Source organism: Bison bison, unplaced genomic scaffold, assembly GCF_000754665.1.
Source record: "Bison bison bison isolate TAMUID 2011002044 unplaced genomic scaffold, Bison_UMD1.0 scf7180017864135, whole genome shotgun sequence".
Classification (NCBI taxonomy): domain Eukaryota; kingdom Metazoa; phylum Chordata; class Mammalia; order Artiodactyla; family Bovidae; genus Bison; species Bison bison.
Window position 1 is genome coordinate 6,403,659 of NW_011494707.1, and position 18,381 is coordinate 6,422,039.

The window sequence follows — 18,381 nt, forward strand, 5'->3', positions numbered from 1 at the left end:
TGGTGGCTCAGACAGTAATGTGTCTGTCTGCAATGCGGGAGACCTGGGTTCGATCCCTGGGTCGTAGTCCTGGAACTCTCAGAGCCACCTGTTATCTAATCTCTGACCCGTCCTGACCCCGACCCCCCCCCCTGCCCCCCCCGCCCCCCAGCCTCCACCATGCGTATTTCGCCACTTTTGAAACTTAAATTTTTCCTCTTGGTGTGTCTTTTGTGTCAGATTAGATGCAAATGATCCATGCTCCTAAAGTGTCAGAGGCCTCTGGTTGGTGTGTTCTATCCCATTTTGGATAATAGTTTCTTAACTTGCCTTATTCTGTTAGGATGTTATTTTTGTTTCCGGAGTGTGTTCTTTTGCTTTAGAACGTGTGAGGCCAGAGAGATTGCACTCCCTTTGCTCACAAGATAATTCCCAACAGGACCGTGCTGGTAGACAGAAAGTTTGTGTCTGCAGTTGGTACAACGTTTGCAGCTAGTCCTGATGTAGGTGCTCTGGGTCTGCCGCGCTCAGCAGCACCTAGTACTTAGTGGGTGTTGGGAAATCTTTGGAAAAGAATGGAGGGGAATGCACCACTGTAGGAAAAGCTCCCTCCCTGGCATCTTGGTTCAGTAGCGTAAAATTCTCCCTGGACAGTAGCTTTCTGGATTTTTTGTTGTTGTTCACATTTAAGCTCCTTAAGATTTCAAAAGCAATATATGCTTATTGTAAAAAACATTTATTGTAGCAGGTGTCAGGAACAAGTTCTCATCTTATCGGCTGCCTTACTCCCATTCTGGTACCTCCTTCCAGACCCTTTTCTGTTTATGTACACAGTGGAAGCTACATTTGCAAACAAAAATGGCACTTTTTTTTCTTTCTTTTTTTACACTTTAAACTTTTTATTTTGTATTGGGGTACAGCCAAGTAACAGCATTGTGGTAGTCTCAGGTACACAGCGAAGGGACTCAGCCATACATATACATGTGTCCATTCTCCCCAAAGCCCCCTCTTATCCAAGCTGCCACATAGCATTGAGCAGAGTTCCATGTGCTACACACTAGAAAAATGGCACTTTCTTAACATGAACTTTCTTCCATATCATTACTCTTAATTCTTAGCTGCACAGTTTTCCGATCAGTCTTCAGTTAAGTTTCTCCAGCTCCCCCTCATCATTACATCAGTGATGGTGTACACCCTTGAGCATTTGTCCTTGCATGCCTGCTGAGGTGTTTTTTTGTGGGTAGATCATTTCAGACTTTGAAAGCACCGAGACAGAAGTCAGACTTGCTGACTCTTGACTGATTTTGCCCCAGTGATGTCACTTATGCAAAATGTAAAGCCTGCGTCATAAAGTGGAAGCTGTGGGAGCCTGTGCTGGCCTTTGGCAGCCGCTTTCTCCCCCTCTCCCCTGTGTTTTGATTGGGAAGGAGTGTGGTTGGGGTGGAGAAGTTAATCCCTGATGGTTTGCAGGTGTGGATTGCCCCTGACCAGCTGTGCTGGCTTTCTTCACTCAGAGGAGAGCTGAGAAAGACTGCTTTGTCTTTTCTAGAGTTTTGAAATCAAAGGTGTGTATCTCAAGTGTGTTTTCAGACTTTCCTAATAAGTGTGATCATGGAAAACATGCCAAAAAAAAAAAAAGCTTGCTGAAACGCTTTTGTAAGAGTAATAGATCTAAATTATTCAAAACAGAAAATAAATACCTCTGGGACCACTAGATCCCAGTTTGTGCTTGTATGTTGTAGCCCATACACTGGAGGTGCCCAGCAGGTTTGCCCACAGAGCTGCTGGGACAGGATGCAGCAGGATGGTGTATTGAGAATGCAAGTTAGCAAGCTCAATCCCTTGACACAGATGCAATAAATGCATGCAGTATCCAGCTTGAAGATAGTGTGTATAAAGTTGTGGATGCTATGACTACGCACTGACACCTGTCTGTCACAGTGCCTTTTAAAAGACCGCTTGGCCCAAAAACTGAATCTGACTTCTATACAGTCTATCAGCAACCCCAAAGAGACCTTGAATTTGAATTCAAAGTCTCCCTTGCGCTTGGGTCTGGTTTGCCTCTCTCACTCCTTTGCATCTATGGAGATGGCCAAGACAGGTAATGTTTCTGCTCCAGCTTCCCAAGAAGCCCAGTGACTGCCTTAGCAATCCCTGGGTCAGGAAGATGGCCTGGAGGAGGGCATGGCAACCCACTCCAGTATTCTTGCCTGGAGAATCCCATGGAACAGAGGAGCCTGGTGGGCTACAGTCCATAGGATCAGAAAGAGTTAGACACAACTGAAGTGACTTAGCACGTGCACACACACACACACACACATACACACACACGCTGTCTCTCTCTATCTCTCTCCAGCATCTTCGAGGTAAACAGAAAGGATCCAGTTGTTTGGAAATGACATATTAAATGCCTAGCACTCCACAAACAGAAGGTGATGATAAACTTGTAATGCTGGGAAAGGGGAACCTTTGCCAGTCATCCTGCCTGCTGTCTGTGGCAGACAAGAATGCACATTAGAACTTTTCTGAGATATTTTCAAGTGGAAAAAAGGAAAGGTTTAGGTTTTTAAGTGTGGTCTTTCATAAGAGAGTGAAGTTGAGCTGTTATTTCTTTCCTCTTAGCCTTGAGCATTGTCTTCTTCTTCCCTAAGGGGTGTTTTTAAAATGCAGGGGTTGTAATTAGAGCCACAGTGGAAGCACCTCCTAAAAAAGCTCAGTTTCATTTATTTACTGAGGCTTAAATTCTAAGCCTCACTGGCCATGATAACAGTACCCTTTTCTGAAACTCATCTTTGGTAAGGCTGCAGGATGAAGGTTACTAAAACTCCAGTAACTGTTCTGAATATTCCTTATCATGAAAACCTGGGAAGTGGGTAGTTTCCAACATGACACCCTGTCCTTCAGCCCCTTGCCATCAATGAGATGCCACTCGGGTGCTGAGCGAGAAAGGTTTTTCCCCATCCTATTAAGTCCCTTTCTCGGCCATTTGGCTAAGATCAGGTGTGTATGGTGGCTGCCCAGGTGGCATAGTGGTAAAGAATCTGCCTGCTGTTACAGAAGATGCAGGAGACAGAATCGATCGCTGGGTCGGGAAGATCTCCTGGAGAAGGAACTGGGAAACCACTCAGTATTCTTGACTGGAGAATCACAGAGGAGCCTGGTGGGGCCATAGTCCATGGGGTTGCAAAGAGTCAGACATGACTGAGTGACTGAGCATGCAGATACACATTAAGTATCCTAGGGATTTATAAAAACTAGCCTTCAGAGGGTCTCTTGCTTCTTTTCCTTAATCTCACATCACCTTCCAGTGAGTGGTCAATCTTTATGTTCCCCTGTGTTCTTTCCTTCCACAAGCATTTATTGAATGCCTGTTATATGCCAGCACTGTTCATGGCATTGGGAATTTAGGGGGAAAAAAAAATGATGGTGAGGATCCCTGTGTTCAAAACTGATATTCCAGTTGTTGCTGTTCAGTTGCTCAGTTGTGTCCGACTCTTTGCAAACCCCATGAACTGTGGTATGCCAGGCTTCCCTGTCCTTCACCATCTCCTGGAGCTTTTTCAAACTTACGTCCATTGAGTCGGTAGTGCCATCTGACCATCTCATCCTCTGTCGTCCCCTTCTCCTCCCGCCTTCAGTCTTGCCCAGCATCAGGGTCTTTCCTAATGAGTCAGCTCTTTGCATCAGGTGGCCAAAATATTGGAGCTTCAGCATCAGTCCTTCCAATGAATATTCAGGACTGATTTCCTTTAGGATTGACTGGTTTGATCTCCTTGCAGTCCAAGGGACTCCTCTCCAACACCACAGTTGAAAAGCATCAATTCTTTGGCGCTCAGCCTTCTTTATAGTCCAACTCTCACATATGTATGTGACTATTGGAAAAACCATAGCTTTGACTAGATGGACCTTTGTTGGCAAAGTAATGTTTCTGCTTTTTAATATGCTGTCTAGGTTTGTCATAGCTTTTCTTCCAAGAAGCGTCTTTTAATTTCATGTCTGCGGTCACCATCTGCAGTGATTTTGGAGCCCAAGAAAATAAAGTCTGTCATTGTTTCCATTGTTTCCCTTCTATTTTCCATGAAGTGATGGGACTGGATGCCATGATCTGCATTTTCTGAATGTTGAGTTTTAAGCCAACTTTTTCAGATAAAACAGAAACACAACTCATAAAGTAATGAAATAAAATGAAGCAGGGATTAATGTGGCAGTGAAGGGCTGGAGGAGGTATTTGGTGGGATCTTCAGAGAAGGTCTCTCTAGGGAAGATGGTTCAGCTGAGGTCTGAATGGCAAGAAGGGACTCTGCGGGCAGAGATCTGAAAGAGGAGCATTCCAGGCAGAGAGAACAGCCAGTGCAAAGGCCCTGATGTGGGAGCACGCTTGGTATGTTCAAGGAACAGAAAGAAGGCAGTGGGATTACAGCATAAGCAGGTGAGGGGCAGGGCTGTAGGAAATGTTTAGAGAAGTAGGCGGGGACTCATGATGATGAACTTGAACATGAGCTTTTTCCAAGCAGCAGGAAAAGTCAGTGTACATTCATTGTTCCTGGTTCCTGACTTTCTCACCCTCCTGTATGCAGAGTTCCCCGATGCCGTGAGGTTGAGACTGTCCACACAGTCATCGATGGCCACACGGCACTCAGTCACGATTGCGTGGGCTCTGGGCTCTTAACACTGTAGACATTTGTCTGGTGACCTCATACTGGATGAGCTCTGGGCTCATTAGAGCTTGTGGCTTGAGCAGGGATTACCAGAATTAGGTTTGCCCTTGCCTGTCACCGTGGTAATAACTATTATCTACACTCTAGGTGCTCTTATCCTTTCTACTTTCAGCAAACAAGATCGTTCACTCCAAACATTCATTAGGCCTCTCTGGTAGCAGAAATCCAGGCCTAACTGGTCCAGCCAAGAAAGGAAGTTGATTACCCCTCCTCACCTTCAGTCAGGGATGACTGGACCCAGGTGTCCACCTCTTGGCCCTGCTTTCTTGTTTTGGCTTCATTCTCAGGCAGCCTTCTCCCTTGTGATAGAGAGATGACCGCCACAAACCCTGATGGAAAGAGAGTTTCTTCTCCACTCCACCCCCGTCGGATCCCGGCTTTACAGAGATATAATCGACATATCACATGGTATAAGGTTAAGGTGTAGTACACGGTGGTTTGAGACATGTATATATTGTGAAATTATCATTATAGTAAGGTTAGTTACACCTTCAGAGAGTTTCTTTCTTGATGGCTCTTTGAAAGGCCTGGGCCTGGACGCTTACTGTCTCAGCTTGGGTTAGGTCTACCCCTGAGCCAATCATTGGCTCAGCTTGGGTTAGGCCCACCTCTGATCCAGTCATTGGCTTAACTTGAGTTAGGCTGATCCTTGTCACTGGTTCAACTTGGGTTAGACCCACCCTTGTCGCTGGGCTCAGCTTTGGGATAGGTGCACCTCTGAGCCTGTAACTGACGCTGGAGGCGTGAGTAGTCACATGCCATCTCCTAGGTACAGTAGCTGATGACAAGTCCACCTGAGCCCCATGGAAAGAGTGTAGAGTTGGTTCCTCCAAGAGAACATTGGGGTGCTATTACAAAAAGATGGAAGAAGGGATGCCGGACTGAGGGATAAAATCAAGTTAACTTTGTACTCCCTCTAGCTTCTCTGCTTTGATCAAGCTTTCAGAGAAACTCTGTTCCCCAGAAGGGAGTGGGTGGGGACATGGCATGTTTTTTCTGAATCAGGGAAGGGTGAGAAATTTGAAGGGAGAGATGTGAAGACAGGTCCTAACAGATGTAGAGTTGTCAGTAAGTGCTTTACTCAGATGTAGGTATCGTTGTTCAGTTTCTACCAGGGACCCACTTGGTTGGTAATCGTGTCCATGTCAAAACTGACTTATTTAGCGGAATGATTTGTATCTTTTACCTAGATATTCGGCTTGTTAGTTATGTCTTGCAGAGTTGGGGGTTGTGTTCCTTCTTTTTTCCCCAAAGACAGAACTGTGAGCTATCTTGAAGGGAAGAAGGGACTTTGGAGCAATCTCATTTGAATTCCTAATAACCTTTTGACAAACTCAGAGTCTTAAACAAATTGAGAAAATAAGCTATTAACATTGAGAAACACTATCAGCAAGGAGTCCGAGGACTGAGAACTGTTAATAGGAATCTGTTCCTGACCTCTGTCCTGGATAGCTCAGCATCCTCAGAGCCTGTCACCACTACCCTCTGTTGTTCAGTCGCTAAAGTCGAGTTCAGCTGTTTGTGACTCCATGGACTGTATCACGCCAGGCTTCTCTGTCCTTTACTATCTCCCAGAGTTTGCCCAAACTCATGTCCATTGAGTCAGTGATGCCATCCAGCCACCTCATCCTCTGCTGCCTGCCTCCTTCTCCTCCTGCCTTCAGTCTTTCCCAGCATCAGGGTCTTTTCCAATGAGTCGGCTCTTCGCATCAGGTGGCCAAAGTATTGGAGCTTCAGCTTCAGTCATTCCAGTGAATATTCACGGTTGATTTCCTTTAGGATTGACTGATTTGATCTCCTTGCTGTCCAAGGGACTCTGTCTGATTCGTCTCCTTTCTTCTCACACCCAGTTCTCCAAGATCCTGTCTACTTCCTCTTCCTCACCTCCCAGTCACTCCTCCACCCCCTCTATCCCTCCTTCTGGTGTTGAAACCATTCTTGCTTACATCACCAGTGACCAACATTTCACCAAGTCTCGTGGGTGGATATTTTCCAGAGCTCATCTTACTAGCCTCTCTCTCGCATCTCAGATACCATGGAACATTCATTCCCCATTTTCCCCTTGAAACTGTCTCCTCCAGTATAGTCACTTTTCTGGTTCTCATCTCTCTCACTTGTTTCTCCTGTCTCCTTCCATCACCGTTTCTTTCTTTGCTCAGCTTTCAGATACTGGCACGCCTCAGAGTTCCATAAATAATCCTCAGTTGATTCTTCGATGGTTCAGTCACAAGAAAAAGGGAAGAACCAGCTCCAAACTCATGACTCTTAAATTTGTGTTGTTAGCCCGGACTTCACCCCGAGTTTCAGATCCGGTGTTACATCTTGATGGATCACAGGCAAATCCAACTAAAAGTGTCCGAAGCTGGTGTCAAGTATCCCCTCACCCTGCAGACTTCCCTTCTGACATTCTCCTTCTGTGATGATGGAGATGGTGGAAGCACCGGGTTGTCTAAGTTAGAACCCCTAAGCTGCCCTGCTTTCCCCTTCCCTCCAATGTAATAAAATCAGCAAATCCTGGTATATGTATCCATCCTTGGAATGTAACATATTGTAATATAATGTAATGAATGTAATGTAAATAATGAACTGTAGTTTGTCTAGGTTTAGTTTTTAATTTTTTGGCAATTTTTTTTTTTTTTGCCGCAATTAATCCAACATAAAGTTCAGGAATTTCCCCCCCACTCTATTAAAGATCAGCTGTTTAACTAGATGTGGGTAATAGCTTTAAAACTTTCTCTCCTAGACATTATGCACCAAGAGGAGTGAACTCTTCCCCCCATTTCCACAATGGCGGACTCGGGCAAAACCTTCAGCTCCGAGGAGGAAGAGGCCAACTATTGGAAAGACCTGGCTATGACCTACAAGCAGAGGTCAGTTCTCCCAAGTTCACCCTTCGTTTTCTTCCCACAGTGATGACAGCGAACATTTACTTTGGGCCTTCTGTGTGCCAAGCCCTGTGAAGAACTGAACATACATCATCTCAATTAAATCTCCATGGTGGCCCGTGGAGAAACCATTCTCACCCCATTTTACAAATGGGGGACTGAACCTCAGTGACAGCAAGTAACTTGTCTAAGGGCACACAGCCGGGGTGGGGTTGGTGGGGGGCAGGGGCAGCAGAGCTGGGATTTGAATCCCAGAGCCTAGAGGGTCCTAAGCAAAAGGCTGTGCCACTCCCAAGCTTATTTTCTGGCAGAGTTTTTTGTTTGTTTCTTTGTTGTTGTTTTTTTTTAAGTGTAAACAGTTTCTTTTTATTGTCTTTTTATTGTTGCTATTTTGTAACAGGCAAAATTATTTAGGTCAATAAATTTTTAAGGAATTTCTCATGTTCTGATTCTTTCCACTGCCAAACACCTTAGTTCCTCCAAAGTTATACTATCCAGGATAAGTAAGCTATGAAAAACTTAACATTCAGACTTTTTTTATCTTAGGTATTGGCATATCCCAATGATCTGTACCACTCTATTAATAGGGTGTGACAGCTTGGGAATGAATATGATTTGAAGTTAACACATTTTTAGAGAGTATCAAATTGTGGCAGTGTTTTATCAACTCCCAGATGCCTTATCTGGTCAGCCCTCAGGTGTGTGGGAGAGAACTTCTCCCTGTAGCTAGCTGTCTAGGTTGTTACAAGTTTTTTAGTTTGAAACCAGTGTTTCCCTGTCCCTATCTGGGAGCTGTGGGTGTGTGTGTAACATTGTTTCTTCTGTCGTTTCTCATGGATTCTTGTAATCTGCTCAGGCAGGTCTTATTCCAGCTCCTCTGAGGCTCCTCTGATGTCTTTATTCTTAGTTTGATTTAAAGTGAAAGTGAAGTCCCTCAATCTTGTCCAACTCTTTGGGACCCATGGACTGTAGCCCATCAGGCTCCTTCATCCATGGGATTTTCCAGGCAAGGATGCTGGAGTAGGTTGCCATTTCCTTCTCCAGGGGAATCTTCCTGACCCAGGGATCGAACCGAGGTCTCCTGCTTTGCAGGCAGACGCTTTACCGTCTGAGCCACCAGGGAAGGGCTTGTTAAAAAAAAAAAAAAAAAGCCTTGAATTTTAAGGGTTGAGAAGCCAGAATTGGGTATTTGGGATATGGAGCAGGGACCCTAGATAGTGGTATGGTAAATGAACCTTTGTATTATGTCCAGTTTCTGCTTGTAAATAACTCTGCAGAGAGTATACAGTCTGAAGTATATTTACTATACATTGGGTTCCAGAAACTACACGTTGAATGAATGACTGGACGGTGCATTGGTTAAGAAAGGGCTGTGGAGTCGGGCACACCTGGGGGCAGCTCCACGCCCTGTTTCTGACTTGTTTGACCTTGAGACGTGCGTGTGTGTGCTCAGTTGCTTCAGTCGTGTCCGACTCTGTGACCCTGTGGAATGTGGCCCACCAGGCTCCTCTGTCCATGAGATTCTCCAGGTAAGAATACTGGAGTGGCTTGTCATGCCCTCCTCCAGCGGATCTTCCTGACTCAGGGATCGAACCTTAGGTTCTTAAGTCTCCTGCATTTGCAGGTAGGTTCTTTACCACTAGCGCCTCCTGGGAGGACCTTGAGACAGATGACCTCATCATCTGTATAATGAGGGTAATGACAGTTCCTGCCTCAAAAGCCAGTTGAATAAGGAGCAGATCCATGTCTAACACTCAGCAACGCATAAGCGCTCAGTGATGAGCTGACATCTGGGAATCCCGCAGGGCAGAGAACACCCAAGAGGAGCTCCGGGAATTCCAGGAGGAAAGCCGGGAATACGAGGCGGAACTGGAGACACAGCTGCAACAAACTGAGAGCAAAAACAGGGACCTGCTGATGGAAAACAACCACCTTCGCATGGAGCTGGAGACCATCAAGGTGAGGGGGTGAGCGGAGACACACCCAGGTGTGTGGGTGGGTGTCCAGCACCCGTGACCAGAGAAGGGAGCCTGTGGGTGTGGCCCCCTCCCACCCCTAGAACTGCGGGCATGTGGGGCACTTGAGCTCCCAGTGCCCCTGTAAGAGACAGAGGATGAGATGGCTGGATGGCATCACTGACTCCCATGGACTTGAGTTTGAGTGAACTCCGGGAGTTGGTGATGGACAGGGAGGCCTGGCGTGCTGCAGTCCACAGGGTCACAAAGAGTCAGACACGACTGAGCGACTGAACTAAAGAGACGGGTCTCACACGTGTCCCATGGCCATGTTTAGCAATCCCAGAGCACATGTGGAAGGTAGACTTTTCTAGAGTATGGATCATGGCTGGAATTGCTGATTGTTATAAGGCCCAGGGTTATGCTGTCCGGAATGGTAGCTCCTGTAGCCACACATCTCTAGTGGGCGTCAGTGTGAACACAGAGGCTGTAGAACGTCTCCATCATTATGGAAAGTTCTGTTGGACAGAACTCAGGCTCCTCAGCCTCTGTTGACATTTGAAGCCACACAACTCTTTGTTGTCAGGCTGAGTTTTACGTTGCGGGGTGTTCAACGGCATCCCTGGTCTACACCCACTGAATGCCAGTAGTACCCCCTGCCCCAGGTGGTGACCACAGAGGTATCTGCGGTCATTGCTGAGTACCTGGAGAACCACTGCTCTGAGGGGTAGAGACTGGACACTCTGTATGGGTTAGCAGGCGATCACGAAGTGTTACATTGGCCTTAGAGACGGCTCTGGGCTATCACTGCCAGGCAGGGTCACCTGGCCAGCTTTGTAAACCTCAGACAGGGCTGGCCCCACCCCGCCCTGAGAGTTTCGTTCTCAGGAAGTCTGGGTGGGGCCCTAGCAGACCTGCGTGTCTTTTTTTTTCTTTCTTAATTTCTTTCTTTTTTTTTTAAACAGAGCTGCTCATATTTATTTTGATGAGCCACCGGGGGGAAAGAGCCAAGGTCCCGCAGTGTGAGCCCAGGGCTAGGTGTGACGCACAGGAAAGAGGTGTGCCCTTTGCCCCTGGAAGGCTCGTGGTGAAGACAAACCTGACGGCCAGAAGCTTTTAGTGAAAAGATGCTCAGACACAGGCAAGAGTGAACATCAAGTGGACCTTGGGAACCTGGGTTTACTAGCACACAGGAGAAAGTGAGGCGAGCAGATGGATTGGGATTGAGGGATGAGGAATAGCACAGGGAAGACCCCACAGACTTTGGAAGCTGGATGGTGGACTCTGAGCTTTAGTGGTGTAGACCATAGAGCCCAGACTGGCCATCCACACAGGTCAGTCTGGCCCGTAGATGTTGTTTGCTTAAGCCTTTGGTGATTTTCACTCAACATTTTATCATGAGAGCTTTCAAGCACACGGTCGGGTTGAAAGACTTTCCCAGCGAACACCTGTATATCCACCACCTGGGCTCTGCCAATGACCTCTGCCACACTTGCTCTTTGTTATCTGTCCATCCATCAGTCTGTCTTCCCAGTGCATTTCAAAGTGAATCACCAACTTCTGCATGCTTCTCTGTAAATATTGCAGTAGGCTGTTAACTAGAGGTGAGGGTTATGGTTCATTCTTTGGATAGTAACATTTATCTCTTTAGTGGTCTTTTAAAAAAATATTTAATATCTGCATTCAGAATTGTGAGGCTTTTTGTAAGAACTTGGATTTCCGGTTTCCTTTGATCGTCCTCTGGTGGCTCCTGCCACCCCAGCCTGGCCTTCGTCCATACCTGCAAAAGGCAGGTTGGTTAGAGCAAGGTCACCCCGTCCCAGCTACTGTCCCCCCATCAGCTCTGACGTCAGGGGCTGAGTGTCTTTTGTGGGTTACACCTGGCCCACGTCACTCACTCTGTTAACAGGCTGACTGCTGCCCTAGGCACTGGGGAACCATGACAGCTTTTACACGGAAGGGGGCTCAGGGTCAGAAGACTGGTGGTTTGAACCATGGTTTGGAGAGGGTAGGAGGACCTGCACAGATGCTGATAAATACGCATGTGCTAAGTAATTAGGCACTTCCAGACCAAGCACTTGAACTGGCAGAAGACTTCTCTGTGAGGTTTATGAGCTACAGGGTGAGGAAGGGGACGACCTCAGAGTGAAGAATGGCCCCCGGCACATATTTCTGTCACCTAAGAGAAAAGTTTTCAACTGAGTCGGACTCCTTGACAACTGGCTTATTCATCACCAGATGAATAAAAAAGCTTGTAAGGGATCCAACAGAGCGTCTATTGATGCCTCCATCAGCTGACAGTTTATTATAATTAGCCCCAGATGAAAGCCCAACAGCTTTTTCATGTCCCCAAGTTCAAAGGACATCATTTGAATCTCTGTGCTGGTGGACAAGCCCGTTCATCGTGTCCTCTGGGAACCCACGTAGGAATTTAGGTTAATGGTCTGGGGTCCTGTACCCTCCTGTTTTCTTCTTTTTGGGGGTGTACCCAGGCCAAGGGTGGGAGCGATCCGAGCCACGCCTGGAAATTCGCCCGAGCCTGGGCCCGCTCGGCCCCTGCTTGTCTTAGCTGAGACGCTTCCTGTGCTCACAGCCAGGAAGTGGAGTATCTGAGGGGACTGAGTGGAGTGAGGATGCGAGGCCCCGGCCCTGTGACCGTCCATCCTGAGGCCCTTTTCTCGGGATGGCTCTGGCCACGCCTTTCTGGCCCCGGGCGCCATTACCTCACCCTCCCCAGAGCCTCCAGACTGTTTCTAGCAACAGCTTTGTGTACTGGGCTGAGGAAAGAAGAGGAGTGGGCTTTTTTTTTTTCACTTTCACATTAGACTTCCTGGGGGAAGGGAGTGTCTTCGTTCCTGTTTGTGGATGAGGGAAAGGTGGTGAGATTGTTGGGTGATAGAAAATAATTTGAAAGCAGAGCCAGACAGGGAGAGAATGGGAGCGTGTGAGTGTGTATGCACACGCGTGTGATCAGTTCCTCTGTGAACCTAGGCGGAAGTGGTCCAGGGCTGTTGAGCGTCGTTGTTCGCGAGCACGAGCCCGGGTCGCCCAGGATGGGTTTTGGCTCAGTTGTTTGCTCCTGGTTGACTCTGGGCTGACGATGGGCCTGAGCCTCCATTCTCACACCTCCGAAATGGCGTTCAGTCAGGCAGCGGGAGGGGTGTCCTGAGCCCAGAGGCTCGCGCAGAGTAGCCTGCGGTAAATGCTCTTGTCGTTTAGTTACTGAGACTCCATGGGCTGTAGCCCACCAGGCTCCTCTGTCCATGAAATTCTCCAGGCGATAATACAGAAGTGGGTTGCCATTTCCTGCTCCAGGGATCGAACCCCCACCCCCTGCTTGGTATGGATTCTTTACCACTGAGCCACCGGGGAAGCCCACAGTATACATTAGCTGCTGTCACCGCAGGGCAACAGATTCTTGAGACCTCATCTGGGCTGTTCCTTGCCTCGGGAAGCACTGGCCAGGTCACACTAAGCTTCTTCTGGTGGAAACAACAGTTATGGTTTTTTCCTTCTTCTCTTCCCTTCCTCCTTCCTTCCCCTGCCTCCCCTTCTCTCCCTCCGTCCCCCAGAGGTGCCCAAGTTCCTTCTAAATACCCCATGCCACAGGGAGGGCATCCTGGGTCACAAAGTCAGAACAGTCGTTGAACTGAGTCAGCGATGTCCCGCTCTGACTGTGAGGCACGAGCACCAAAGTCACTGTGATTCCTGCCCTTGTCCCTGTAACCCAGGGATGTCACTGAAGTGCGTCAGTATGGCCCTTGCAGGTCAAGCTCAGAGGCTGTGGACACCTTGCACAGAATGACTGCTTAAGATGGTTGGGGGCTTCTGGACACCAGAGGTGGTGAGGACCATTGTGGGAGGGGGCCAGGTACAGACAGATGCTCAGGAAGCACTCGGAACTGGACAACTTGACGGCCCCTGGCTCCCCCCATCATCCCTCACTTGCTCAAGAGCACATGTCTATGGACAGAAGGTTCTCATGACTGAGCTTAGGCTTGTCCCCTGGCCGTGGTGGAGGCTGCAAGAGGTCCTCAAGAAACTGGGGTGCCGGCAGGCTATGCAGAGGGGAGGAACAGATGCTTAGTGGCTAGGAACCACACACGTGCACCGCAATGGGAGAGAGTACGTCCCAGGATTGACCTTCAGCGTCCTAAGGAGATGACAGGGAATGGAAATAAACATCCTTGTTGGGAATCTTAAGTCATTCACTCAGTGGCGATTCTGTCCTTCAGGAGAAGTTTAAAACACAGCATTCTGAAGGCTACCGGCAGATCTCAGCCTTAGAGGATGACCTTGCCCAGACGAAAGCCATAAAAGATAAACTGCAGAAGTACATCAGAGAGCTGGAGCAAGCCAACGATGACCTGGAAAGAGCCAAACGGTATGTGGGGAAGGAGAAAGGAGGTCTGGGATCCTTTTGTCTCTGGGTACCGGGCACTGTGTTGAGGGTAGGGGATTCAGCAGAGAGCAGAGCCAGGGCCCTTGGGCTCTACAGCCTCATGAGAAATGGACAACAAGCAGGAAGTGCTGCATGTCCAGGGTGCTGTGGGGGCATATGATCTGAGATATTCATTTGTCCGTTGCTGGGAGGATGCTGGGCCAGGGTTCTCAAAGGAAATGCCATTTAGGCCAAGACCGAGGGATGCCTCAGCATTATCCAGGGGAAGAGTACAGGGTGAGAACATTCTGGGCGGAAGGACAAGCATGTGCTCAGTTGGCCCTGAGATAAGATGGTGTTTCTTTCTTTGTTTTTTAACCTTTACAATATTGTGCTGGTTTCTGCCACACAATCACTCTAATCAGCCATAATTATATATATATATATATATCTCCCCTCTCTCCCCTCGCCCCATCCCACCCATCTAGGTCATCACAGAGCTCCAGGCTGGGCTCCCTGAGTTATATAGCGACTTCTCACCAGCTGTCCGTCTTAAGCCTGAGAGCGTATATGTGTTGATGCCCCTTTCTCCATCCATCTCACCCTCTCCCTCCCCGCTGTGTGCACAAGTCCATTCTCTACATCTGCGTCTCCATTCCTTCCCTGCAAATAGCTTCATCAATACCATTTTTCTAGATTCCATATGTAGGCATTAATATGCAATATTTGTTTTTCTCTTTCTGACTTACTTCACTCTGTATAAGAGGCTCTAGGTTCATCCACCTCGTTAGAACTGACTCAAATTCGTTCTTTTTTATGGCTGAGTAATATTCCATTGTACATATGTACCACGTCTTTATCCATTCATCTGTTGATGGACATCTGCGTTGTTTTCAGTGATAAGAAGACAATATTTCTGAAACCAATGTTCTATAGTTTAGCAGGCTACTAACAATAATAAATAATAGTAATTGAATAACTGCTGTGAGCCAGGTGCTTTTTTTTTTTTTTTTAAGAAAGCATTTTTAAAAATTTAGATGTAAATTACAGCAATATGCACCGATCATCAGGCGTGTACAATTCCATCAGTTTAGACAATTTTTCAGTCCAAACTGAACTGAATGTGCAACTTTTCAGTCTACTTGGTTAACCGTGTACCAAATGTAACAGTCTCGAAACCTTAGAGTTTCACTTACTGTCCTCAAACTTTATGCTGTAGCTTTAATGCATGAAAGTAAGAGGTTAAAAAGATAGCCTTTTCTATTTACCCACATGTTTCTGGTTTCTGGTTCATTCCTTCCTGAAGTTTCCCTCTAGTTATCATTTGCCTTCAGCTTGAAGAACTTCCTTTAGGGTTTCTTGTGGTGCAGGTCTGCTGATGGTGAATTCTCTCTTTAGTTTTTCTGAAAATGTCTTTCTTTTGCCTTCATTCTTAAAGGAAATTTCCACTGGGTATGGAATTCAGGTTGACAGGGTTTTGTTTTTCTTTTCTTTTCTTTCAGCACATTAAAGATGTGTCTTCTGAACTCCTTACTGGGGGTTAGAAGCTAGTGGTAACCCAAATAGTCACTCCCCTGTGTATAATCTAGTGTTTTTCTCTGGCTGCTCTCAAGAGTTTCACTTTATTTTCGGTTTTTAGCAGTTTGATTGTGATGTTCCTAGATTTTGTATGTGTTTATCCTGATAGGGGGTTGCTGGGCTTCTTTGGTCTGTAAATTTATCTTTTGCCAAGTTTAACTTTGGTCATTATTTCCTCAAGTGTTTTTGCTGCCCCTTTCTTTCTCTCCTGTCCTTCTGGAACACCAGCTACACACACGTTGGTCCTTTTGATATTGTCACGCAGGTCTCTGACACTCTGTTCATATCTTTTCCTAATTTTATTTTTCTTGGTTCCTCAAATTCGATCATTTCTATTGATCTAGTTTCAGGTCCACTGACTCCTTCTTCCCTCCTGAGTTCTGGTGGGAAGTCAGTTCCAGTACTGTTTTATTTTAGGTACGTTATCTTCAAATCTAAAATTTCCTATTCCTCTATTATTGAGCATAGTTACAATAGCTTCTTTAAGATCCTTTTCTGCTAATTATAACATCTGGGTTACCTCAGGGTTGATTTCCTGTAATCACCTTTTCTCTTGAGTTTTGGGTCACATTTTCTTGCTCTTCATTTGTCTCGTCATTTTGGATTACATTCTGGACATTATGAATGATGTGTTACAGAAGCTATGGATTCTGGTATGTTTTTGTTTGTTTGTTTATTAAGTGTGCTGAACTCACACTCCAAACTCTGTCTCCCCTTGTTGGGAAGTAGCTGAAATCTTATTCTTTTAATCAGGCTGCTTCGTGTCTGCATGGTTTGGGTCAGTCAGAGATGGGGGAATGCAGAAGTGGGGACTCCCCCAAGGTGGTAGATTTTTATCACCCAAGCCATAGACTCAAAGCTTGTAAAGATACAGCACTCGGTCACTGCTGTTCCTTCCACATGTTGGCTTCCTTCCAGCTTTTGCCAGGGCTCAGGTCAGTTTTGCTTCTTTTACCCGGAGTTTGTAGTTGTAATCTCTAGGATATTCGGTTTGATACAAGCTACCTTATCATGCGAAGAGTTGACTCACTGGAAAAGACCCTGATGCTGGGAGGGATTGGGGACAGGAGGAGAAGGGGATGACAGAGGATGAGATGGCTGGATGGCATCACCAACTCCTTGGACGTGAGTTTGAGTGAACTCCAGGAGTTGGTGATGGACAGGGAGGCCTGGCGTGCTCCGATTCATGGGGTCGCAAAGAGTCAGACACGACTGAGCAACTGAACTGAACTGAGCTTATTATTAGCAGAAGTGGAACCTTTTTTAAAAAAAGTTAGTTTGTAAAAGTTCTTTATGTATTTTTGCTACTGATCTTTTGTCCTGTCTTGAAGACATATTTTGCAGAATAAACTTATCTGTTGACTTTGTGGTATGACTTTCCGTACAAATATTTTTCTTTCTTAGGTCATCAATTATGTCTCCTTTTACTGCTTCTAGATTTCCAGACTTCACTATGGGGATCCCCTGGATTGTTTTTATTTATTTTTGGCTGCGCTGGGTCTTCACTGTGCTCAGGCTTTCTCTCTTTGCAGCCAGTGGCTGGGGGACGGAGGGGAGCTACTCCTCATCACAGCGCACAAGCTTCTCATTGCAATGGCGTCTCTTGTGGAGCACGGGCTCTAGGCACGCAGGCTCAGTAGCTGCGGTGCACGGGCTTGGTTGCTCCCCAACATGCGAAAGATTCCCAGACCAGGAATCGAACCTGTGTCCCCCTTCATTGGCCGGTGGATTCTTATCCATTGTACCACCAGGGAAGTCCATTGATCATTTGATTATGTATGTATTCTGTTTAATTTGTCTGAAAGATTTTTTAATTAATTGTTTTAACTTATGCTTTTAATCCACCTGGCATTTACTTTTGGATCTAGTATAAATTTGTGTCCTATTTTATTTTCATTAGGTACATAGCCACTTGTGCCAGTACTTTGTGTTAAACACTTCATCTCTTTTCCACTGAATTGAACGCATCTCTGTCACATGTGAACCTTTCCTTCAGTTGTCCCTTGGTATCCATGGGGGAATTGGGTAGTCAAATCCCTTAAATAAAATGGTATAGTATTTGCATATAACTCATGTGTAGCCTCCCATATACTTTAAATTATGTCTAGGTTAATTATAATACCTAATATAACCCAAGACTGGTGATTCAGAAGTAAAGAATCTACCTGCAGGAAACATGGGAGACACAGGTTTCATCCCTGGATCGGGAAGATTCCTTGAACAAGGAAATGGCAACCCACTCCAATGTTCTTCCCTGGAAAATCCCATGGACAGAGGAGCCTGGCAGGCTACAGTCTATGGGGTTGCAAACAGTTGGACAGAACTGAGCGATTTTAAGCACACACACAATACAATCAATCAAAAGCTCCATAAACAGTTGCCAGTGAGCGGCAAATTCAAGTTTTGCATTTTGGAACTTTCTGGATTGTTTTTTTTTTTTTTAATTTTTTGGATTTGCAGTTGGTTGAATCCAAGGATATGCCACCCACAGGTGTGGAGAGCTGACTACATTCTGGAATCTAATGCAAGATTCTTTTCTCTTTTGATCCAGTGTGCAATTTGTGAATTACTGCTAACACCATAATGACTAGAGATTCCCTGGTGGCTCAGACAGTAAAAAATCTGCCTGCAATGTGGGAAACCTGGGTTCGATCCCAGGGTTGGGAAGATCCCCTGGGGAAGGGAATAGCAACCCTCTCCAGTAATCTTGCCTGGAGAATTCCATGGACAGAGGAGCCTGGCGGGCTACAGTCTGTGGGGTTGCAAAAAGTCAGATGCCACTCAGTGACTAACACTTCCACTTTCCATAATGACTTGATTACTGTGGCCTTTATAGTATATTCTGATTTCTGGCAAGCCCCTGGCATACGACCATTTCCACTCAT

General features: G+C 46.4%; 1 protein-coding gene across 1 annotated transcript in view; it reads left to right on the top strand.

The window, feature by feature from the left end:
• NDE1 (nudE neurodevelopment protein 1) overlaps window positions 1–18,381 on the top strand; it is a 39,224-nt gene that overhangs the window by 5,447 nt on the left and 15,396 nt on the right. Inside the window, exons 2-4 of the mRNA XM_010839892.1 lie at window positions 7,441–7,567; window positions 9,388–9,541; window positions 13,773–13,921. Of these exons, the coding sequence (XP_010838194.1) occupies window positions 7,485–7,567; window positions 9,388–9,541; window positions 13,773–13,921 (386 nt within the window). The 5' untranslated portion in view covers window positions 7,441–7,484. The remainder of the gene's footprint in view (window positions 1–7,440; window positions 7,568–9,387; window positions 9,542–13,772; window positions 13,922–18,381) is intronic.